Raw genomic sequence first — 25650 nt, 5'->3', positions numbered from 1 at the left:
TAGGTGTTATTTTATTGTTAGGAAAATTCCACATTCATACAATATACTTATCACGAACTTCATCAATATTGCAATAGTAAGAGACCTTCAAAATTAGAAGTCAATAAAGACTTATTTTGTGTTTGATAAATTTCGCATGGACTTATAATACATTTTTGTTTTATTATTATATTTTCTTTGTATAGGCCTATGCCCCTCTGGAATGGACAGTTTTTGTGTACGTATCTACATACTGTTGATGTGCATGTGTTCTTAAGATTAAGTAAAAAAAAAAAAAAACTATATAATAATAATTATACTAAAACTAATAATAAAGTATTTAATCTGGAAAAACGTATAATTGCATATTTCCAAAATATCCATACCTGTATTTATATGCTCTGCTGTCATTCTATCTATAGCAATTGTTTGGTCCATGGTACACATTGTATTACACATGTTCCTGTGTAGTTAAGGGAACCTTGATGAGGTGGGATATTTTTCATTTGCTTAGGACAGGTTTAATGAAAAAATGCTGGTGTGTCATTTGTGAATTAAAGAAAACACCTTTAGAAAGTTTAAAAAAATATATATATAAACTTTATTCATAGTTACATATTTATCGGAGCATAAAAGATAGAAAATGCTGGTGGGGGAAGACAGGTGCATGAGACAAAATACATAATATAATTAAATAAATAAACAAAACACAATAAATAAAAAAAAAAGATTTAGCTTCTATTGAATTTTTTGTCCTGGTTGTGATGTTTAGCTAGAAGCAAGATAAGGTTTGTCACACAAAAAAAAAAAAATTCTGAGTCCTCTCTCTTAAAACCAGAAGATAACATTTTCAAACCTCAAGGAGAGGTTATGTGGATGTACAGGAAACAATTTCTATGACATGTTTCCAGAATCTCTTAGAGTAATCACAGTACCAAAACAAGTGAAAACATCTTCAATATGAAGGTCACAGAAGGAGCAGGAGAATAATCAGGATGGATCATTTTGGTCTATGATACATAATTAGGGAAAGAAATATATAAAAACATTATAATGTTTAATATGTTTAATAATTATTATCATTAAAATAGCTGTCTTATTTACAATCACAATTATTACATACATTTACAGCATATCTCACATGCGTTTTTTACAATGAAAGAATATTATGCCCTTTTCAAAATTTGGTAAGACATTATGCTACGGTAAAGATCGTTGTGATACAGTGCACGATCTTGTATTATTTACAAAATTGATCTACTGAGAGTGAAAGTTTTACAGTGCAGTTTTGTGTTTCCACTAGGCAAACAACCATCTAAATGCTTATTTACTCTTGTACTTTTAATACTGTTTTTCAAAGTGCTTTTAAATTGGTTTTGGTCCTCTTCTGTCCTCCTCGCTGGTGTTATTTCTTGAAACCAAGTGATTTTTTTTCAGCAGGTATGTTCCATTTATGGTTTTGACTGCCTGACATCTGTCCACTCCATTTTGGTGTTTTGCAGCGCCTGAGTCTTCTTCTCATCCACCTGCACGTAATCCACTCTGTGATCATCAGACAGAAAGGACTTCTGCTGGACATAGAGCGGGAGAGACGAGGAGACAATGGGTGATATATTTCCAAAATGAACATGGTTCTGCTTTTCTTGTAACAAACAATCATGTTGCACGTACTGTATTTGAACTAGTGATGTTCCTGAGTGTGCTGAACTCTTAAAGTACAAATCTCTTAGATCATGCATTTCTCATTGCATGTGTACAACATCAAATTCATGAGTACTATAATAGTAGCAGTCTTGCATCAACTGTTTCAACATATCACAAGTAACAAGTCTTCAAAGATGCAGGTTTTTTTTTGTCACTGCTTACAGACAAGTTGTTGGTGTTTTTTTTTACCTGTGCAGTGAGCACTTATTGGTCATTTAAATAGTAACATGGGTCATAATAATAATAATAATAATACTGCTGAGTGTGTGTTTAAAGTTTAAGAAAATTAATTTTACAATGTCAAAAATCATTCATGTGTGGTGTTAGCTGTTCTCTCTGCACTTCAGTGACTTCATTTGTTTCCCAGAATGCCTCACCAACACCCTGAGCTTGTAGCATATACGTAGTGAAGGTAGGAAGGGTGACAGAAAAAGTAATAGCAATAGCAAAGTAACGTCATCACTGTCAGAGTCTTGGCCAGTCCATGTCTGTTACTGTCTACAGAGGCTACAGTTGCATAATGTTGCAAAACACTGAGTCTGTACTTAGAGATGTATCTGATCTATCACATTTATCTGATCATAACGTACCTTCTGCACAGGAGAGGGGGATGCAGAATTGAAATCCAGTGACAAATAGTCAAGGTTTGATCTTCTCGCCCAGGGTTGAACCGCTCCATCAAAGTTGACACAGAAATGTTGCCTTGACTCCTGTCAGAAAAAGAAAGAAATGAAGACCTTGCTGAATCATCACTGTTCCAATAATGTTTAATAATGGCGTTTAACTAAGGAAAATTGAATAAATTTTTTAGCCAGGAAAGCCAAATTGGGTCACATTACTCAGTATCTTATTGGTGCATGAAAAGAAGCATAGAAATGCACAGTCAAAGTCCTCTTCAAGTCTCTGATATGGTGATAGCATTAATTGCATCGAGTCAGTCTAAACACTACATATGTATTGTTTAAAATGTGTTTTCACAACTAAGTAGTTACCATTGCAGTGCACTGTGTGTCTTCATCTCTTGGATTGTCCACGTTTTCAATTCTTCTATCAAGAGGTAAACAGTTCATTGCAAAGCTGCAATTACACAATAAAAACAAAAAATAGAAGAATTATGTCAGATTAGCAACCAACGGAGAAGCAGGACATTAGCCTTAAGCTGTGTGAGCTTGTTTAGAACCAAGGTAAAAAATTTGATTTAACCTGTCGAAATGTAAAGATATAATGAGATCTAGTTGTAAACAAAATGGCAGTCCCATAACCAAAACACTTGTCTGGAACCTCCTATTACACTTTGTGGATAAAGACTTTTTCCCTCACCATGATTCAGTCATTGCTCTGCTCAAAGGAAGATGAGTGGGACATTCTGTGATTGTAGAGAGGCCTCTCAAGTCAAGAGGTGGAGGTCGAACTGTGGAACCAGAAAGGGCAAAGTTATTGGACTGACTGTAATTCTCTAATGTGCCACAGAAGGGCCAGCTTTCAAACGGTGACAAGTAGTAAAGATCATTGTGTGGAAAAATCTGTGTATCTGATATCTATATGAATCCTGTTATTTACGTTACATTTGTAAACCCTGTTTAAAGTATAACAAAGACCACATACTCAAAAACATCATGAAGACCCCCAGCCATGGACTTGATTAGCTGAGTAGAAATAAAAGCTCAGTTTTCTACACAATGTCAAAAAATGTCACATGAACCAATCCGGACTGTTATGACTCTCACCTCTCCTCAGACGAGGCTTGAGATGCCGGTGGATTGGAGGCGGCGCAACATCTCCAGGTTGACGCATTGGTGTGCTGAGAGTAGTGGAGGACTCAAAGTTGCAGTTTGTATTGTGGAAACTGAATGTCCCAGGGCTCATGGGGATGTAGCCATCACATTCAATGGTGGTAACAGAGGGAGACGGGGAAGCCATGGGGACATATGACTCATCCTGGTAGCTTTGAACTTGTGTGGTATTTAAACAAGGCTGCTGAACGAAAAAGCATCATGAGGTCAGACAAGTGCACTTTATTGCCATTTTGGTAGACATTTGTTAAAGACACTGAATCTTTATGTGCTTATTTTATCTTTTAAATTATTCTGACTCCATGTGTTTTCATTCTTAGATAAATTATATTACCCCTCGGGGTGCTAAAGTTGTAAATTTTCCAATCCTACAGTTCTTTTTTTTAAAGAATAATTTGGCATTTTGATGAGTTAAATGAGAAGATTGATACCACTCTCAAAATTAAAAGCAGACAAACCCCGAAAACAAATGCAACAGAAAAACGCTGCATCCAGTTTACACAACGGAAGGCAAGGTTATGTCAGAGAGAGTGGATATTTTGTTTTCCTAATTTTTTTTATTAGATTTTTAATAAGTGTTCTACTTTTCAGTAACATATATGGGCTTTTAACTAGTGTTAGCTTGCAAGCTCTTGTAGAAGTCAGTCTCTAACACGGTAGCTACGTAAACCTGTTTCATAATACTCTAAAAGACTAGGGCCAAACGTAAAAATGAATATGCACCTTTTTATGTCGCCTCTTTACTACACTTTTCTTCCCATTTCCAAAACAAACCTCTCATCTGCTCTCTCTCTTTCTCTTTGTGGGGTCGAAAATCAAGCTGTTCCACTTAGCACTTCCCCTAGAGGCCTGGAGAACTTCTGTTCTGTAAACTGGATGCAGCGTTTTTTTGTTGCATTGGTTTTAGGGGTTTGTGTGCTTTTCATTTTGCATCGTTTCTGTATTTGCAGCGCGTTTCTGTATTTGGTTGTGTTGTGTGTATTTAAAGCGTGTTTGCTAACTGCTGCGCATGTGTTGTCAAATTAATGAAGGTGTTTTCTTAATTTGCTTGTGTTTTATCTATTTGCATGTATGTGTTTTTTAGTTGCAGTGCGTTTGCCCCTGTCGGCCACCGTAGGTATGAATATGATGCAGCCTGCTAGCTCAGCTTAGCACAAAGACTGGAAACAGGGGGAAACAGCTAGCCAGGCTCTGTCTAACGGTAACAAAATGCATCTACCAGAACCTCTAAAGCTCACTAATTAACATTTTATATATTGTTTGTTTAATCCATACAAAAACCAAAGCTTAAAAAAATTCCTGGAGTCACTGTGAGGTTGCCTTGGCAATCAGCGAAGACCCCAGGTATGGTAGGCTAAGCTAACCATATCCCAGCTGTAGCGTTAGCTGCGAGTAAAACTCCAGGCAGTTAATTTTACAGATTAAACAAATGAGATATATACTGTTCCCAGCCTTTGTGCTATGCTAAGCTAACTATCTCCTGGCAGTAACTTCATATTTAACGGACATGAGAGTGCTATTTCCTTTCATCTAACGTAATCTTGCGTAAAGCATATTTCCCAAAATGTCAAACTACTGTATTTCGTTAAGCATGCAGGGTTTTTTCAGCAAGATCTCATGAGAAATGTTTTGGTTTTTCTGCTGTTAATTATTATCTTACCAGATTAAGACTCTGCCTCCTGTTCCTCATCAATCTGCTATCAGCATTTCCTAAAAAAAGACATATGATTGGAAAATGAGTTTACGATCTCATGCCTTACAATCAGAGATTGTCGACATCAATTTGTATGCTGCCACACCAGGATTATGAATCATTTTGTTGTGCCCAGCTTGCTCAGTTTTTGTATTCTGCATACTGTGAGACTCCTTCCTAATGAGGACATACCTGTTCTGAAATGGTCCAGGCTTGACAAAGAGGTCCTCCGGTGACATAATGCAACATGGTTTGCCCTCGGCCTGCAAGCTAAATTATCACTCAGCTGCTCTGACAGGAGATTAGACTTGGGTGGCAGCGGAGGGGGTGTTTGTCTGTCACTCGTTGCCTCAAACGATGCAAAAGGCAGAAAAAATAGAAGGAGTCGAGAAGAGAGGATGGGTGATAAGGGGGATGAAAAAAAAAGAAGAAAAAAAAACAATGTCCCTGACAGCATCGTCTGATGACTTCTGCTCCAGAGATATCTCAGAGTTTGAAAAGCTGTCATGTCTACATATATGGGGGGGGGAGAGAGAGGAAAGCATTGTCTTTGTTAAACATGAACTACTGCCATCATTTTGTCTTGTGTCAAAGGTTTTGCAGATTGTACATACCTACTAGTGCTTACACTCCCCGTCTCACACTGTGAGAGAAACAGGTAGTCCAGTGGGTGACTGGAATCTGGTTGGCTTGATACAGACACTCGGTCAGAGCTGTCAGGGGACGGATGAAGGGAGGTGGGGGTGTGAGGAAAGCCTTCTTCTGAACTCTCTGTTGAGAACAAGCAGAGACAGAGAGCATGTAGTTTCTGAAATGTTACAACCACTAAGAAGTGACAAGAAAACTGCCATCGCAAACCATACACAAACACACACACACACACATGCTGGTTTCTCCCATGCAGCCTGTATTCAAATGAACAATATACTGTAAATGGAGCAGGTGAATTTAAAAAGAGAAATCATATTTTTTTCAGGCACCTTAAAAGTAGACACATGTGAGCCCTGTTCCCTCTTTTGTTTATATATCCTCCAATCTTTTAGTCAGATTGGCTCTCGTTCAGAAATGTGTTTCATTCCATTTCACTCAAGGCCGCTAAGTCAAGGCTCTCCCTGCAGAACCATGTGGGCGAAAACATCCAAAAGTCTTTGCATGTTCTCATGAAACATTTGCTACCCTTAATAGAAATTGCATTCTCTTGTGGGTGCAGAACAACCTTTTATATTCCTTTGCAAAAATGATGAGGTGCCATCGCACAGAAGTCTGTGAAGAAGTGTGTGTGTGTGTGTGTGTGTGTGTGTGTGTGTGTGTGTGTGTGTGTGTGTGTGTGTGTGTGTGTGTGTGTGTGTGTGTGTGTGTGTGTGTGTGTGTGTGTGTGTGTGTGTGTTTTCTAAGAGCATATGAGATTTACGGTAATATGCAGGGCGGCATATCAGCAACATTGCTCTATCTTCTTCACACAGATGGCAGTGTTCTAACAGACATGTCTCCACATCTCCTCACAAAATATTGGAAGCAACAGTAAAGCAAGGGTCAAAACAGCCTCACTCATTGTAGAGAGTGATCATATGTTAGCAGAAGAAGTGTAAATATAGAAATAAAAGTCAACACCATAAGAATACAGTGGTCACAGGTCAATTAAAGGCGATGAAAGCAGCACTTAGTGATGCATAAAAAAAACAATCACCCCACAAAAGATGATATTTCATTCTGTGCAGCTCCAAAGCACGTTCACGGAAGTGATGGAAAAATCTCATTATTTATCTGTTAGTTTGAATGGGACCTCAGCTCCCTGTTGATCTGCTGTTATCTCCTCTAATACAGTTGCAACATTAGGCTGTGTGACAGGCAAGTAGCAACTACAACATTTTGAACTGTTGGAAACATCTTCTGCACACAGACAACTGTCAGATGTATGACAAAATATGCAGCCACGTGTTATCTTCGAGTCATTAAACCATGTACTTTGCTTGACTTGAGCACTCATCTGAATTCATTTCCATTCCAGAAAGAGTTTTGTGGGAAAATTGTTTAAAATTCTTTTTTCTATATTTCTAACGTTAAATTATTAAAAAAATAATAATGCAACATTTACTTGTTGTTGCTGCTACTGATGTAGAAAGAAGACCACATATGATTTGAATCAAAGGGTTTTAACCACAGTGTGATGATGTGACACTGTGTGTGGGTTTAGGAGCTGCATTTATTGAGAAATGTATCTGAAAAGACCACAGCTCTGCATCAAGCCCACAAAGTTTTAGACTTTTCAGCTGATTGAATGTTTTCACTGCCAGTCTGCCACTCCAATGGATGGGAAATTAACTCTTCAAATCTTTATTTTTCCCTTGTGTTTTTAAATGTAGATTAAAAACACTCCACACTATACCGCTTTGTAAAAATAATGCAAGATACTAGAGTTTTAATGCTGAAGAATGATGTTGTCATAAAGTGCACCCTTATGTTTGAACCATCACTGGTCTGTGAACCACACTGCCCCAAATTAACAGTTTGACCTTATTCTAAAGTTTTATTTTCAGTTCACCACTTCCTGTGTGGGGTCAAGTGACACCAATTTCTTCTGGATCAGCAGTGTGAATCTACTGCATCTAGTGAATGGGAGGATCTTCTGTTTTACACCATTACTATGTCGCTTTCAATGAGACAGGCACATTTTAAAGATCTTGCCAAGTGTAGCTTTAACATGACCACATAGTTTGTATTTACCTGCATCCTCCAGGCTCCCAAACTGGCAGATTTGACTGATGCTACTGATCCAGCTGTTCATCTCTTCCTCAGTTTTGGCCACCAGGTAGAAAACACGAGATGAGGTCTTTACCACAAAAAGGTGCTTTCCGTGGAAGTCTCGCTTTATCCTGAGCTGCCCGTTCAGCATTTCAACCTCACACTCTTTCAAGTCGATGGTGCGGATTGGCTTTTTGGAGTTCTTACTTTGATAGTATTCCAGCACATCAGGATTGCCGCTCATGCGACCTCTTCGAAGCACGAACCAGCGTTTCCTCCACGCCTGCAGGAGAAAGGGAGCAAAAAGTTCATTATGGAGTTACTTTTTAAGTTTGAACTTTATCCTTACTGTCTAATGGTATTCACAGTACTGGATAATTCTAGGAGTAACATCTCCCTTTCCCCCACCACCACCATTTTATTAGTCATGACCAGTCATGGGTATTAGATCACAGCTCCTGCTCACAACAGCTAACTTAGCAACTTTAAACTCTTTTTTTGTGTGCTTTTGATATGGTCAGTAAGCGGAACCTTAACTCAAATTTCCCAGAAGTACAGAGAAGAGGAAGTTCACTGTATTTAGCAGGAAATGTCAAACATAACGAAAGAGGTATTTATACAGTACTTGGTCTACTGAGGACTTACTGAAAACATAATACTGAAACAGGTATTTATAGCTCCATAGGTCTACTTGTTATATGTAACGCCTGAGCCTTCGCTGCATACAGGGTGCCAGTTGTCATCCCAGCCATGTGGGGGTGTCAGATTTTATATTTAGAAATAGCAATGATTAAAAGAAATTATAAGAATAGTAATGCTAGATGTACAAGAAATCTCTTTCACACTTGGTTTTGTGGCTTTGTGTGCATTATAGGAATTGAGCCTCGTCCAATACTGTTGTGGTGTGAAAACCTTTTGTTCTGCATGTGGGTAATCAGCTCCTGTGCAAGTCAGTTGGTAATGTGCTTCTACCAGGAAATGGTTAGACACGCCACACTTACGCCGATAGCACTGCCAAGTTGAGAGGAAACCGTAACTAGACCGATGGCTTGATCCTATAGATGTTTTGAATATGGAAAGTTTGAACTCTGAACTTAAGTTGTTTTGGATATTTTTAAGTGAAGAACGAGCACTTCATGAGGTTTTAATGTTCCGTTTTTAACCAGATCCCATGGTCTTCCTCAGCAGATGGAGTTTGCTTGGTTGTTATGTGACCAAAGTATGGAACACAGGTGTTCAGTGATGGTGGCAACTGAGTAAACATAATCCACTGAGGAAGACTGTGTGATGTGCTTGAAAGCTCTGGAAAAGGATGGCAATTGGACTATGACATTTGTTGTTTTGTGGGCAAAATTTCAAAGGGCAAGAATGAACGCTCAAACTAAGGTTTATATTTACAAAACTCTAAAACATTTTTGTCTCGTGATAGTAGGAAAAACACAGACCCTACTCATAACATTATCGATGGCTGCGTTCTATTCAAGTGTTCCAGTAAGACAGTGTGACAGTGAGCCAGAATGAACAATACCAGGACCCTGAAACTGAAGCAGCTAAATGGAATTTAGCCATCATTGATTTTATTATTTACACCTGTGCTTTTCCTACTGTGACATGTCAAAATGTGTTGAATGTTAAAAATATTTTTTTGCTAATATCCATTCTAAAAAATCTTAAAATTATAGTGTTGATAATGCTTAGCATGGGATATTAGATGTTTATATACAGTATCTTATTAATGACATTTGCAATAGCTTCTTTTTCAGTATTTTCCTTTTCATGATCTCGAGGAGTGGAAATTTGTCTTTTTATGTCATTCTAGTTAAGAGAATTACAAAGGGCTTTTATAATACAATATTTGTCGTCAAAGGTAGTAATCAAGGGATATTAAAATAATGTATATGTCTCGATACAAGCAATACAAGCTCTTGTGTGTAAGGGTCAACTTAACCACACACTCTGAACTGGACACAGCAGACAACCGTTATATGCACATTTATCATTGCAGAAAATAAGAGTGTTGAGACTTCTGTTTCTATACGAGGTGACAAAGTAAAATCAAGAAGCTGCAACTAAACAAACACCACACAGCACTCTACATTGAAGTTTTCTTAAAGTATGCTTTAATTTTTTGAATTTCATTTGAGAACACCATCGTGCAAGATAAATTTGACCACGGAAAATTTAAATTGTCATAACAGCATGTGCTTAACATTTGAATACTGAGTCAGATAGTGTGCCTGCCCTAACAACAGTCTGAAAAACATATATTTACTTTGTTCTCGGGTATCAACAGGATTTGCATAGTGTGCCAAAATAAGTTTCTATTTCCCTCTCGAACCCCATCAATGCACACCTCCACCCACCCTTTCCCTGCACTGGTGTTGACAAATGGCCCTCCTCCTCTTGCATTTGTACAGAGGAAGTGCAAACAGCCGTCATTAAAGCTGGACTATTTCTGCTTGTCACTTAAGTCTGTCTGGCATTACTTCCCATGTTTCGCAATGCACATGCTCATCACATAAACACATATTCATAGAGCATTATCACATGACCTGTGCCACAAAACAGTGCTGTCCATGGCAAGTGTTCAAGTGCATCTGCAGTTTGTGACATATTGTTATTGTCATGATTCATTGTTGGTATAATTATATTGCATCCACAAGCCAAAACAAAAGAAAGAAAAGAAGAAGAAACAATTACATCTCAGTTTAACAGAAGCATACAAACCCACAGTGTTTCTAAATCATCATTCCACACCGTAACACACACACACATACACACACACACACACACACACACACACACACACACACACACACACACACACACACACACACACACACACACACACACACACACACACACACACACACACACACACACACACACACACACACACACACACACAGGCTCAGCAGCACAACCTGGCAGTCCTACTGGCAGAGGGCATATACAAGCGTCCGGTGTGTACTACTACTCACAAATCTCTTTAATTTCTTCTCAGGGGGGGATTTAATGAGCCAGCCGGTGCAGACCACATCCCCAGCACTCATCTTGACTGCAGAGTGAGTCGTCCTCACGGTTGCTGCTGCTGCTGCTGCTGCTGCTGCTGTAAAAACTGAGAGCACTGCGAAGCATATCCTGTGTTCTGGTATTCAGCCTAGCCACTCCAAAAGGAGGAAGTCGAAAAATTGATCACACTGACAGAGAGAGAGAGCGAGAGAGAGAGAGAGCGAGAGAGAGAGAGAGAGAGAGAGAGAGAGAGAGAGAGAGAGAGAGAGTGTGTGAGGGCAGGGGAGAGGGGGAGCATTATGTGTTTATTTCTCATGTGCTCGGGGCAAGTGGATTGAACTGTTGGGCTAAATACTACAAATAATGAGGTTTGACAGGTTTGAGGATTAAATTGTATTGATTCCTGAACGTGCAGGAGCGGAGTCACATGCTTTTAAAAGATCTTATCTTAAGGTTCAACGTTTTCAAAAAGCATGTTGATTCCATATTGCTGCTATTATGTTGTTTATTAGTTTGTTTGTCCAATGTGGTTTCTGAGCTCTTCAGAAAGCAGTTTTACAGTGGGTAACTGATTCAAACATCGACCTGCTGCACCTCTTTGATGCTAAATGATAAACTAACAAGGGCTAATTTCCATATGAGCTTTCAGGAAGGTCTCGGTGCAGATATAATATTAATAGTAGTGGTGACACTATCAGTTTGCTCTTCTTCCAGTGCTCAGCCTTTGTCAAAAGTTAATAAGGTGAATTTAAGGAATAACCAGTTTAGAAAGTATGTGATCTCATGTTAGATTCCCACTTTACTTTTTGACAAACATGATAAGAAAAGTTGCAAAAGCAAACTTACATAATTTATACTCTTTGGAGGCTGTTTACCATTTTATGCTGCAAATAGTTTTATGCATTCCATGATCTTTTCACATTTAAGCTATTTTGTAACTTCTTAGTCACAAGCAGCTTCTACAACAATCAAGCCTTTTAAGATCATAAACTACCATGCAATTATAATTTGCATAGGAAGCCGATAAGATTGCAGCACTGCCATATTTGTGAAAAAGGTTATTATATTAGACTATAATAAACATATCCATTAATGCCTATAAACAAGGCTTCTAAGGTGCTGACATGTTGGTACCTCTCTGGGTTTCTGACTCAGTAACTCAGGGTGCATCTGTGTGGAGCTGTAAGGTGTCCTTTCCTAAATCCTCCACCTCTGCCTCTGATCAATATGTGGAATTCATTATGGATCATAATTGTATCCTCATGTTGAAACAGCTTTTAAAGAGGGATCAGTCACGTAGTCAATAATGATGATGCTTGTCATCGAGTTTGATGGTAATTTGGTTTTATCATTGTTGTGTTTTGTGCTGTTTTACTGTAAAATATTTAGTTGCATTACTTTCACAGCAAGTTACCGTCAGATTTTGATAGTAAATTAAATTGAATTTAGAGTCACAGTCAGTCGATCAGATTACTGTGAAATTGAAATATATATATATATATATACACACAAACACGGTTGTAGAAATACAGTAAAACTTTATATTAATGCAACTCAGTAGCCATTATATTTGTTTAACAGTATTAATCTGTTTACCCATCACAAACCTAAAAGGTTGAACTCATTATTAAGTATTACAAATTCAACTACACTGGCGACTGGATACTATGAATCAGCAGTCAGCATAGTTAGAGAAAAGTGAGATCAAACCGTAAAAAGTCATTCAAATGAATTGCATTAAAAGCTGGAAAAGTGTTAAAAAACACATTTGGTCCTTTCTCGTGTCCCTCTAACAGATACTGTTATATATCAATATACCATATGAACTTTATAATATGTGTTATTGATACACTCTGATTTTTGTTGCCCCCAAGTGGACAAAGAATTAATTTTTGCAGGTTTCAGATCTGTTGAGTCGACAACCTTATAGTATGCGTTAAGGCATTAGCAGTATGAACATTGTTTTAATTCAGATGGTTGCATACTATCTGACAGAATAGCAGCCTTATTATTAAAAAAAAAAATTGTCAGCCCTGAGGTTCACTGTGTCGGAAAACACAACTGCCACATTTATATTAAAGGGTTGATTCTTACCATTACTGACATCCCAAAGTATTGGTAGAATGTATAAAGTCCTTTATTTATTGATTAAACATCCGATCCGTACACATTCCACGTTGATGGAGTCAGATTATTTGAGTAAAGGGGCCGTCCTCGAGATGTTTCCTGAACTCTATCAAACATCTCATGACTTCAGAAAAAAAAAATCTAAATTAATTCTGTGATGTCAGCAGGATTATTACGAGCAGTCCATGCACTTTATGCATCATATAGGATAAGCAGCCATACTACATACAGTATTTACAGTAGATATAAAAAAAGACTCATGTTTGTACAACATGAAGCCCACAGACATAATTGTCCTCTACAAAATGTGCACACTGCATGCACAGACAGGAATCTCTGCGTCTCCTGAAACAGAAACTCAGATCTGCCTTGGAAGACATAATTGGGCTGCTGTGTAATAAATGTGTTGCTGTATATGCTAATATTTAAGGGAGAGTATACTTTGTCCTTGGAAGAACTACACAGAATGTAGGCGAGTCACATTGTTGTTTATATTTTTTAAATTGACGTCAAATGAATTTTGTTTTGGGGAGTAGTATTATCTTTGTCTGTTTTAAGTGTCTCAGTGTTGGATCCTGTCCTGACCAGTAGGGGGCAGTAAGCCTTTACCCACGGACTGCTGGCTTCTCGTCATGCTGCCGAGAGCGACCTCATCAAACGCTTCTGTCTCATCTTTTCTAGTAAACAGGACATTTCTGTCACCTCGGCAGTGCCCAGGGGGTGAACTGGCACCTCTCCAGCTACCACCCCACTGGTAGCATACTTCGGAGATGATGTAACCAGTCCATGTTCTGTGATGTCACTAGTGACGTCATTGAACTTCCCTAACCAAGCTTGTAAATAGAACCAATTTCCTCATTCTTGTAGCCTCCACACTCCCATTGGGGGGAGGTGGAGAGTTCTGATCTCTCTCTCTCTCTCTCTCTCTCTCTCTCTCTCTCTCTCTCTCTCTCTCTCTCTCTCTCTCTCTCTCTCTCTCTCTCTCTCTCTCTCTCTCTCTCTCTCTCTCTCTCTCTCTCTCTCTCTCTCTCTCAGCATGATCGGACTATTTAAATTATTGGATTTTGTTGGTGATATCTGCTGTTATGATAAGTTAGCCTTGGAAGCCCTTTCTGCCACAAAGCTGCATAGGTTTAGGAATATATTCTGGTTTGAGGAAACCAGTCCGAAGTCTATGATGTTTTGTGATGTCATTGAACTTCCAGAGACTGAAGGAACACAAGTTATTTGACACTGTGATACCACTAAAGATGTTTGGCAACATTAACCAACTGTACACTGTCACAATCCTCCATATATATATATATATATATATACATACACACACACTAATAACATTGAATACTGTATACACTGATTAGATAGATTTATTGTAGCAATAAATTCACTTTATTCTACTGTCTATGTCTATTTGATGTTACTGCTCCTCCAGCTGTCATCAAGAACACCTGCTGTAATAGTTTGAAAGGTATATTGTGTAATAAACAAAAACACTAACATTTGAGTTTTGCATGTAGTAGTTTGCATTTACTAAACATTTGCATATACTAGTTACATTCAGGGTTCCATCTACCAGCCAAATGCTGGTAAAATATGCAAGTGGCTGGCAGATTTGCTTCACTCACCAGCCAAAAAAAAGCAATGGTACTCTACTGAGTGGCTGGTATAATTTGAGCATTTACTAGCCATTTGGCTGGTGGACGAAAAAGTTAATTTTAAACCCTGGTTACATTACGGAATACTAGTTGTTGAAGAACATAAAAGTATTAATTCCACAATGTAAAAAAATATCTTCTATTAAAAGTAGTTCTGCATTTCAAATGTTTCATCTGTAAAAGTAGGCTACTGTTGCAGAACCTCGCAGAGCTGGTCCTGGTGATGTGAAATCTTCTGCTTAATTGCAGAGGGGCAAACAGTCTGTGGGAGGAGTCATTCAGGTTGTAGCCTACGGAGAGCCTCTGCATGCACATCGCCTCTGGACGATGTCCTGGATGAAGAGGAGAGAGAAATGCTGGGGAAATGTTGGGGAAATGTGGGAGAATGGGGTTAGTATCTACATGTTGCCCTGAGGGTGGCGCTAAAGGAAAGGTAATAATCATACAACTCATTCCCTGGAAACCATATGCTCAGCAAATTATTTGGTAATTCACCCATCACATTTATTGAGAAGAAATGGGACACCACAATCAAGAGGAATCTGCGTTTGGGGAGGGAACATGAATGCTATAACACATCCTAACAATTTACTAATTACATTTTGTGATATCCTGTTTGAAAAGTTGACATTTTATGACTGTCTATGTCTTATTATACATCATGAATGTATGATTATACCAAAGATTCTCTATAACTAAACCGTCTCTAATGATTATACCGGATTATACATGGCTCGATCAGACAATCCTTTTTTTTCATTTACAATCCACTCGTCTACTCGTCGCGTTAATGACGTCAGGTCCAGCTCAGCCATACAAGCTCAGCGCGAAATTTCAAAATAGGAGTTTCCTGTTTACATTAGCCCATGGACACACCGTTTATGCATTAACCGGATAGTTTTTAGGTCAGACTAAAGTATAAGGCAAGGTAACGCTAGGCTTATGAATCAAGTATGTTAACTTGCGCACTTTTTGGTGTATAGTGACGCAATCAAACAGCACCCGCGTTGTTGTTTGTAACGTCAACCAACGTTAAAGTCGTTGGCGAGGTGTCCCTCACCGAGAAATGTTAGTAGCTAGTCGTGTATATTAAACCAGCTGTATTAAGATAAGTCTACTCATTCACATACCACTAGTTTGTCTGCGCAGCGTTAAGTTTAAACCTAAACGCGTGGAACGTTGTGACATTGCTGCTAATACTGCCAGGAAGAAGTTAGCCAATAAGCTAACATGAGATCAGTTGATGACTCCAGCGACATAACGTTAATGGCTATCTGACAGGTTATAACAGTTAACTAGCTAGTTGACGTAAGGTTACCTGTCCATAATGGAGGATAACTCGTCCTGTTCTTCGGTGGTCACTGGTCTTTCTCAAGCGTCTTTCCTCCAGAGGACGTTGGAGCGGTTATCCTCCATACAGCGTCTGAAAGTAAACACTGAGGAGGAGGAGGCGGCAGCGGCTCCTGTTGCTGTAATTGCACTTCAGCGGTACTTATCTGAGCAAACCGAGGGGCAGCAGCTCGACAGCTACAGCTACGACGTTACCGTCACTGACGGAGTCTGGCGAGCCAAATGCTTTGTTCACCCTAGTTTAAATCACCTGGTGCACACAAACACCCTGAGGACTGGGAATGACATCAACATCACGCAGTGCTCTTTTGTTTACAACGAGAGGAGACTGGGACACGGTTACATTTGCATCGAAAAGCTCCGGTGTGGTGTACGGAGGTCTGCTCTCCTGCCCCGTATAAAGGATATCAGTTCACTGCCCATGCTGGTCAAGCATGGCATGGAGAGGAGTGTGGTGCTTCAAAGCGATGTTCCCCTTCAGGTGAGCCGCAAACATTACCTGTCTCTGTGGAACAACGAAGACCCAGAGGGAGACATCTGGAACTCGGGGTCTCCCTCGTCTGACACAGTGCTGGACGGTGAGATACTCTGATGATCCCTCTGTCACACACTGATCTATTTACGTCCAATCCAAATTGATTTATAAAGCACATTTTAAAAACAACAACAGTTGACCAAAATGCTGTACAATCAGAAAAAAAGACAACAGTTTTACAAAATGACAATAATATAGAAAGGCATCTATTCTATAAAAAAAGTTTTAAGACAGGATTTGAAAGCAGGCAGTGTAAGAGGCAACTTATTCCATGGCTTACATTTACACCACAGGTGGACCTTACTACTTGGCTGACTGCACAGCACCTTGTTACCATAGGTTTGAAAGGTGCTTGATAAGTAAAGTTTACTTACTTGGCACTTCAGCTTCATGGCTGGAGGAAACCGATCACGGCAAATTACAACAAGCTTTGTCTGATCAACAGTCACAAAAACTAATACATTTATATAATGATGTAAAACATAAAAAGGCAGCAAATCCTCAAATTTGTGAATCTGAAACTAGATAGTGTTGTTTTTTTGCTGGATAAGTGACTTCATTGTTGCCTGTTGTCATTTTCTTCCACATGGACTAGTTGCACAATTAACAGTCTAAACTGTACATGAATACAGTTGTTGACTTGAATATATGTGCTATCCAGTCACTCTAACGCTTCTTCTTAAAACATCTATTTAAGATTTATTTTGCATGACCTTTGACCACTAAATTGCAGTGAAAATCCTAAAGATGTGTTGTCTGCAATGTCTTTTTTTTTTTTTTTTTTTCTTTCACAACAGTGTCCAAGATTACTCTTCTTTGTAGTCTGGAGTCATGCTTTAGAAAGACATGGACACCTCTCCCTCTCCTAGTGAGGATACTACACAAATCCAGATTACGGTATTATGGGAAGTTTGGGCTTAAGATTGATTACCCCTACCAGGTGAGTTTGAACTTCCCAAGAATTTGGAGACTCAGTAACAAGATCTCACATTTGTTGTGACCGAGTGTAGTCTTCTTGTTTTTCACCTCATGCTTTTGTCATATTTCAGGCATACTTTGAAGTTGCTGACCAGAGTGGGACAATGTCCCTTGTGCTTTGGAACGAACTTTGTCCAGAGTTTTACCAGAGACTGAACGTAGGCACCGTGTTGTACATCCAAAATTACACCTTGAAGCAGAGTTATTCAAACCGCTCACACCCGCAAATGGACCATCACAGAATGAAGACCTTTAACTCTGTAGGTATGTAAAGAATTATATTTGGGTTGCCTGAAAGTGCTGGGGAGCCACAGTATACCCTTAGCTTAAACGTAATCTCTTCATTATGTATTTTTCAAAGAAATCTGCCTGAACCCTCGCAACCCTACTTCAGTAGTCACTGTGGTTTCACCAAAGAGTGTACTGCCTCAGTGGGGATTGCCTGAGGTTTCCTACCAGTTCACCACCAGGTAATGAATTGGCATCCAAAGTTTCACATTTGCCTATCTTCATCTAGTTCTTGAGGTGGGCGCGCTATGCTATTAGTTACTGCTTTAGTTTCTACAAATACAAAAACACATATTAACTGATTTCAGTTTTGTTAAAAGAAACTGCTTTGTTATGTGTGTATCTAACAGCTCAGAGTTGGAAAATGTATCCAACAACTCTGCATGTGATGTCATTGGTTTGGTGACATTTGTTGGTCGTATTGAAAGAGTCAAGAGTAAAGGGAACACGGGTAAGAAATGTTCCTATTCTATAAACTGGAGTAAAAATAAAATAAAAAATTAAACCAAAGTACAGCTGCTGAATTTCCTTGTAAAATTGAATTCAGTTATTTGTGATATGTTCGCCTTTTAGGTCCAGAAAAATACTGGACGTATCGCTGGATCCACGCGGTGGATGGAACATCTGACCGTCCTTTTATCCTGGAGGTTTTTTCCTCTTCCCAACCAGAAGTCTTCAGTCGTATATGCCCAAGTAAGTCAACTGTCCTATCTGATGGCTCCGCTGCCACACATGTTAGCATTTTTCACTTAGTTTGTCAGTCACTCAGTTTTGTTCCTCATCCTCTCTTCCACAGTGACCTACCTGGTGTGCACTCAGATGAGAGTTTGTCAAGTGGAAGGCTCGTTGCCCTACCTCACAAGCAGCTGCGAGACAGAGACGTTCATCACAGGTCAGCACAGCTGTAACAACAAGTACCTGATGAAGTACATACAGTACATGTGGTGACGGTATTGGTCACTGTATTATCTTATTATTGTCTCCACATTAGGCTACCACAAAGGTCAGCCATATGTGAGTGACCCCAGAGTGAAGAGCTTCATCCAGTGGACCAAAACTCTGAAGGACAACGTTGTCCTCCAAAAGACAGCTGTTGGTGGCTATTATTGCTACCCTCCTCCCCCACATAAATTTACCCAGTCAATGGCAGATGCCTCAGGTGAAGTGAAAAACCCAAAATGGTTTTATTTATTTTTTGAAGTTCTAGTTTTTAGAACATGCTTTGGTTTTTTCGGCCTCGCAGTGTACCACAGTTTTATTTCAGAATGCACTGATCAGCCTCAGAATAAAAGATTTTAGGTTCCGGAAATTATGAACTTCAGTACTGAACTTGATCCTCTTGTGGTTGGCAGGAATCAAATAAAATCTGGGTCATTATTTGCCTGCAGTTCTTCCACAAGATGGAGCGCAGTGTACTGTCCAGATAAATCATTTTCACTGTACACCTGCTCTATCTGTGTCGTAATGCTAGGTTGCAGGGAGTTCATCTTTATACATGTTATTTGAATTTTCAAAAGCAATTTTTTTTTCAAGCTGCCCACAAGAAGGCAATTTATGTATCAGTTTATAAGACGAGTACAGTATACCCTTCATCTAAAATCTTTCATTCCCACAGACTTTTGTTATTTTAAAACCTTTCTGTCCGATCTTTAGCTCAGGCTCCTCTGGTTGCTGCGGCTGACTTGAAGAAGGAGTTTGAGACCCTGCAATATAGGGAACACAAAAAAGTTGCAATTCAAGGACAGATCACGGCAGTGCGGTACATGAAAGGGCCAAAGACCACAGATTCTCGAGGAACACAAGAGAAAGAGGTAATAGACCTTATTTCGAAGCATCTTCCCAAGAGTAGTGACCATTAAAACAAAATATGAGTCAACTGATTTTCCTGCAGCTTCCAGATGTTTCTGCTGATGCGTGTAAACGAGCTGTACCAGACGCCCATAATCATCCGTCAACAGCTGAGCAGACTTTGGCGGCCAGTTTAACATCTGCTTCTGCTGAGAAAATCTCAGCAAGCGGAAGGAAACGAAGAATTCAAACGAGGTACCGATTTGTGAGCTTTATAGTGAATCAATAAAATTGTACTTTTTTTTTTTTTTAGCTACAAGGAGCATATATACAGGAGACTTTTAATCCAGTAATGAAATGAAAAATATCTCTGTTTTCCAGAATAGCCACGGAGTCCTCCTTGAATCTTGGTAGCGTGTCAGCAAAAAGGTACTGAAGATCGAGTTGGCAGTATTCATCAGTAATCCACTTCAATCATTCTGAGCTCATTTGTTTCTGCTCCTACAGGAGACATAACAATGCAGAGGAAGGACAAGAGCAGGAAGAAGAAGAGAGTGACTCTGGATCTGAGGAGGCTCAGGATGCAGAATGCCGCAGAGAACTGCAAAATCTAAATCAAGGTGCGTCACTTGAGCTACAGCTTCACCGTGGTGCCCCTTATCCCACTAATATGTTTGTTTCCACCAGACTCTGATGTAATATCTTGGAAAAGCAGCAGTTGGCTACAGCAAGAAGTGTCTGAACATCTGTGCCGAGGCGGTCTGTACCCGGACAGCGTGTCTCGGAGGTTCACTTTTGACGAAAAGAACGTCCTATTGCAGCAGAGTAACCTTCAGCCAACGCGATGGACGCCAGAGCAAAGCGTCGACACCATCCCTCCTGTGGTTTGTCCAGGATACTACCAAGTAACAATATTAGGTAAAGTTGTATTGTAAGAATTACTCTGATCTGTGATGCGCAAGTTAATTTCAGCATTTCAGCCTCTGTTGTCCAACCTGTGGGCAGTGTGAACACCCTCTTGTTCCTTAAATAATAATCTGTCTGAATTATTGAGAGGATGTAGGCCGTGGTTTCCTCTTTCTTTATGAATAGCTCTCTCAAGTGGACAAATAGTCTAATTCGGTTGCTCCTGAATAGGTGTGGACCTAGCTAACTGACCTTTATGTTGTTATCAATGAGTCCCTTTGAGGTTGAGACCTGATTTCAGCGGAATTTGCACACTCCGAGGTCTGAGTCACATTTAGAAAACACCAAAATTCATAGAACTATGTATTATTAAGGTGGATCTACTTCATTAAACTTTTATCCTGTCTTCTATTCAGTTTTCACCAAGTTGTGTAGTTAAACATGGCGTTGTCTTCAGACAGCAGCATATACCTTGTCTGTTACCTTGTGAATATAGCACTAAATTCCTATGGTCCGCCTTCAGACTAACTAACTAACTGCACTTAGGGCTGAAAACCAACATCCTAAAAGATGACCAAAATTACCTAAAAACAAAAAGCATCTTTTTTAAGATTATTTTTTTAGGTCATTTTAGGCCTTTAATTCCACAGGACAGATGAAGACATGAAAGGGGAGAGCAAAGGGGGAATGATGCGCCACATCTTCTTTGTTTTGAATTTTTCACAGGCATAAACAAGCAGATAGCCGTTGACGCTGCATATTTGCCTGTCGTGAGCTCAGATGAGCCCAGGGCTGTAGGCCTTCCTCAGGATCCCCATGGCAACACAATGCTGTCCTGCCTTTCGTCAGGCTTCCTCTGTCCGCTCAGTGACGCCGCCAGCCACAGCGAATCAACACTTCCCGAGCCAGGTAGCCACCACACTGGCGGAGGGGAGGACCACATTCAGTTTGGCCTTGACACATGCTTTTCCAACAGACCTGGGACCAGGTCTTTTATCACTAATCCATGGCATCAAATTAAGAATCACTGTGACAGCGGAAATGTTTGTCTTGCAGAGGAGGTCTTGGTGACTGCCAGTGAGCTGGAGGACACACATGTCGTGTGCGTCTTGGACCTTTGCCACCTGGGTGGAGACGAGATGGAAGTCGTGATCAGCAAGGTGTACAGAGTGACCGAGGTTTCTCTCAGCTAGGAGGAACTGAAGTGTTCAGCCCTGTGAGAATATCTTGTAATTATTATCAGCATACACAAATCATGTCATTCCAGAGTTATTTTGGATAGTAAGAGCAAAGGTTTTAGACCTAAGCTCAATTTGATACTTGTAAATTCTCTGATAACCTGCTACACATGTACAGTAAATGTCACATAGTTCTTTAAATAATGCTATCAAAGAGAGGAAATTGTTAATGCAATCGATTTAAAATACTGAAATACATAAGTTTGTATCACCATCAGAATTCAACTGTGTATTTACTGTGACTGACAGATGCCGCTGCTTTGGCTGCAAATAAGGTGTCTGCTTCCTACACACTGCAAGTTTTAACTCCTAACCAGCAAATCGTCACTGTAGAATTTTGAGAAGCGAATGGTATTTTGGATGGCTGCCATCTAATGACTCACTGTGAAAGTCATATCCCAGGGAGGTGGGACAGTGGCTCATCTGGGATTCCCTCTGCTGTGTGAGAGAAGGGTTAAAAACTTGTTGCAAAATATTTGATTGATGCCAGACCATTTTCCTCTGTATCTTTTTCATAGATTATTACTAGCCTGGATCAGGGCGGCCTCTAGCTCACCCAGTAAGAGCGTTTGCAGCGGCGCAGGGTTCGAATCCAACCTGCTGCCCTTTGCTGCGTGTCATCCCCCATCTCTCTCCCCCTTTCATATCTATCCACTTTCAAATAAAGGGAAAAGCCCCCAAAAAATTATCTTAAAAAAATAAATAAAATACTAGCCTGGCTTTCGGATGTGAAAATCAGCTTTTTGCATTAAGAACACACAGTATCATACATAAATCATTTTTGCTCAGAACAGTTTGTTCAGAATAACAATGCATAAGTTTAAAAATATTTATTTTCAAATATTTCACAATATCCAGGTTGATTTATAAATAATTCAATATAACATAATTAATATCAAGATATTTTAGAATGTAAACTTTAATTTGTTAATTTCTTTTAAAACAATAACGATATTTTTTAAAGCTTATTTTGATGGTAAATACAGAAAGAGAACAAGCCATACAAGTGACTGTGCAACACCAAATTAAAACACAAACAAAAGCCTTACTTCCTCTAATAAGACACTTCATTATGTTACAAAATAACTTTAATTTTAAAATCATGTAACATACATATGTAATCTATTAGACATAGAAAATAAACATATATATATATATATATATAGTCTAAACTTCTTTTTTTACATTCTATTATACAATATATTCAATATTTGTTTCTGCACTGAAACTGCAGAAATGGCTGTGCACCAGGTTTGTTTTGTTCATGTACATTTAAGGTGTCAGTCACTATTTTACAAATCAGAAAGTACAAGTTAAATGTGATTAAAATTACATGCCATCAAAAACAATGACGCTCAATGAAAAACCCCATGAAGAAGAAAAGCACTCTCAAAGTTGAAGAAGAAGAAAAAAAAAAAAGTACGGGGAGAATACGAAGAAAAAACAGTACCAACAGAGCGGATGGATTATTTAGAATAACGTCTGTGAAGCAATACACACCTAAAAAATAAATAAAAATCATCTTGCATCCAAACGTGGCGCAGACTGGGTGATTTGTCCAAAGCAAAATAATTTAGGGCTTTAAGCCATATCTGGAGCACAATGCATTATCTAAATATCAACATGATTCATTAAGAGTAGAGTTTAATTAGCACAATTTAGCTCGGCCACCTTTGCAAGGCAAATAACAGTATAACAGTTATTTTGTATTTGTATAAATCTACTCTGAATGATGAAAAACAACATCAAGGGGAAATTTCACTGGGATTGACTGAAGGGTTAAAAATGAGTTTTCAAAACTCTCAAAAAGTCTTTTAGATTTCTTTCTGTAATCAAAATAAAATTGAGGAATAAAGGAAAGTAAAAACATCAGGTCATCTATGGCTCCTCTGAGTTCCTGGCTGAGCTGACCTTGTATGGGCTGTCACTTTACTGCTGCTGTACCACATGTACATGTATAGACATACATAAAGGGAGGCTGACATTTCCCTCAGCTGTCAGAAACACAGATTTTGATGATATACAATTGCACTTATAAAAGCTAAACTAAAACCTAGTGAACTGAAAAAAAAAAAAAGGAAAATTACTTTTCGCAGTTTAACTTCAGTCATTTTTGGCTGAACTACGCTTTAAAGACCACACAGGTGGACAGCCGTTCCTGCACCCTGATGTGAACTCTTAAAGTGTCTGACATTCCGCTTCATGAGAACGTAAGGATTTCCGATTCTTCATTTAATCTTTTTTCGTGATCACGGTGAACATGTGACCCTTTCCTCCACAGTTTCTGTGTTTTGTTGTCATGTTTGGGAAAACTACCACTCTGCACCACATTCCCAATGGACAAATCTAAAACTTTAAAAAAGAAAAGATACTGCTGATATCAACGGTTGGAGGAATGTTTGGACATTTTCTTTAAAAAAATACTTCCATATAATGTACATGGTACAATGGCTTATTATACACCTCTATATACATTGCACATCTGTTGTGAAACATTTAAAACAGTATAAATTAACATTCTTCTTCTTTTTTTAAATTGACATTGCACATAGGAAAGTGTAAATCGGCACTGAATGTACATGTTAAGAGTGATCTTGATCTTGACAGTTGAGTCCTGTCGTCCACTATGAACAGCACCAGTTTTGAAAGGGACTATGACACCGCTAACTTCAATGTGAGCTGAGACCCAACTGTCATATTGAGCATAAAAGACTGCTTATTATAAAGTGGAGCACAGGTTCCAGGGTGAGACTTTCAGGAAACACTGAGTCACCAGAAACTTGTTTCTCCTGCTGAGCTGAAAACAAATATGTAATCCAGGAACACATTAAACGATGAAGTCAGTTTCCGTATACGGTGACAAGCATGTCTGATTGTCATTAACCAAAGAGAGATGCATGCATGTTTTTTAGTGTGGTTTCTTCCTGGACGTCGTTCGAGTGCAAATCGGATTTCACCAGTACACTCCAATCCTCTTTCTGTTACAACTGTTATCTAACCATTATCGCAGCGCTGCAATCTGACAACGCTGCTGTCGAAGAACGCAGAATAAAGCATTACAACTTGAAAAATATGTTAACTTCCGCTTACCTTTCATATTCAAAGTGACTGTATGAGATAGGAGTGCAGTTAAGCATATCGCAGCAAGATTTCCTTTACCAAAGAGTCTCTCAAAGTGTGATGGACTCGAGAGATTGTCATACAAAAAGCGCAGTATAAAATCTTGAAAATACTGACAGGACTGACTCTGCAAGCAACTTTCAGACGTATGAAGAATCGACGTTGCAATAATGTCAAATGCAGTGTTTCTGTATTGATAATGATAATAATTTATACTTTATTAATCCCACAAGGGGAAATTCCAATGTTTTCGGTTGTGTGATATTCTACACAATTATGCATTGGAGGTTTCTATATTTTCAGGGGAAATTATATCTGCTGGCAGTATTTTTGGTTTTTAAATGAGATCACATTCATAGTAGGAAGCAATAAATGAGCTCATTTGGTCATTAGAGTGTACATTTAGTGACTGGTGGTCGAAACCAAATGAAACAAATGCCCAGAATAAACAGGAATGCAGAATAAACAGGGCAATATTTTTCACAAATATCCAGGTAGCAGTCAAAAGCACCCAAATCATTTCTCAGTTTTCCAAAGTTATTTAAATCACCAAGCCTAAACCTCTGTAGCACTGTTGTATTCTGGTATGGAAAACTGGTGGGGTAAGACATTAAGACCAGCCTTGACCTTTCAAAGTCAATGTTTGAACATATCAACAAAACAAATCAGTTACAACCTTTGTGTATAAAACTAGTTTCTTAATCCAATATATTCTTTTCAAATATATATATACAGTATGTAG

The 25650-nt window shown here is 38.9% G+C and overlaps 2 protein-coding genes and 1 long non-coding RNA gene across 4 annotated transcripts; 1 reads left to right on the top strand and 2 right to left on the bottom strand.

The window, feature by feature from the left end:
- Window positions 1-1030: 1030 nt before the first annotated feature.
- On the bottom strand, window positions 1031-11071 carry gab3 (GRB2 associated binding protein 3). Its single transcript, XM_039777705.1, is given in 11 exon segments — window positions 1031-1550; window positions 2274-2393; window positions 2676-2760; window positions 3004-3094; window positions 3411-3660; window positions 5137-5186; window positions 5362-5537; window positions 5539-5679; window positions 5784-5940; window positions 7894-8194; window positions 10893-11071. Coding segments are annotated over 11 exon segments (1563 nt in total). The 5' UTR covers window positions 10965-11071; the 3' UTR covers window positions 1031-1430.
- A 3328-nt stretch (window positions 11072-14399) lies between these two features.
- On the bottom strand, window positions 14400-16158 carry LOC120543831. The gene is made up of 2 exons (XR_005636401.1): window positions 16024-16158; window positions 14400-15061 (listed from the first exon to the last, which is right to left on the bottom strand). It is a non-coding gene; the product is annotated as an uncharacterized LOC120543831 (long non-coding RNA).
- On the top strand, window positions 15499-23865 carry radx (RPA1 related single stranded DNA binding protein). 2 transcript variants are annotated; one of them, XM_039777111.1, is made up of 16 exons: window positions 15499-16633; window positions 17388-17530; window positions 17640-17832; window positions 17930-18038; window positions 18207-18307; window positions 18430-18549; window positions 18653-18748; window positions 18848-19015; window positions 19510-19667; window positions 19748-19899; window positions 20026-20073; window positions 20152-20264; window positions 20332-20562; window positions 21277-21459; window positions 21607-21766; window positions 22307-23865. In XM_039777111.1, the coding sequence occupies exons 1-15, from the start codon at window positions 16033-16035 to the stop codon at window positions 21741-21743; spliced, it is 2553 nt and encodes an 850-aa protein (XP_039633045.1). In that variant the 5' UTR covers window positions 15499-16032; the 3' UTR covers window positions 21744-21766; window positions 22307-23865. The 2 variants fall into 2 exon arrangements, with proteins under 2 accessions (XP_039633045.1, XP_039633044.1); XM_039777110.1 differs by lacking the exon at window positions 22307-23865 and having other exon boundaries at window positions 15500-16633; window positions 21607-22002.
- Window positions 23866-25650: the final 1785 nt, after the last annotated feature.

The sequence above is a fragment of the Perca fluviatilis genome, chromosome 16 (assembly GCF_010015445.1).
Source record: "Perca fluviatilis chromosome 16, GENO_Pfluv_1.0, whole genome shotgun sequence".
NCBI lineage: Eukaryota > Metazoa > Chordata > Actinopteri > Perciformes > Percidae > Perca > Perca fluviatilis.
Note: the sequence above shows the minus strand (reverse complement) of the source record. Positions and strands in the feature narration are given on the sequence as shown.

What these genes read in the sequence shown, in the direction of transcription:
- radx (XM_039777111.1), top strand. Translation starts at nt 16,033, where the DNA reads ATGGAGGATAACTCGTCCTGTTCTTCGGTGGTCACTGGTCTTTCTCAA. An exon ending in GAGGAACACAAGAGAAAGAG is followed by an intron (nt 19,668 to 19,747) that starts GTAATAGACCTT and finishes ATTTTCCTGCAG; the next exon opens with CTTCCAGATGTTTCTGCTGA. An exon ending in GGTAGCGTGTCAGCAAAAAG is followed by an intron (nt 20,074 to 20,151) that starts GTACTGAAGATC and finishes CTGCTCCTACAG; the next exon opens with GAGACATAACAATGCAGAGG.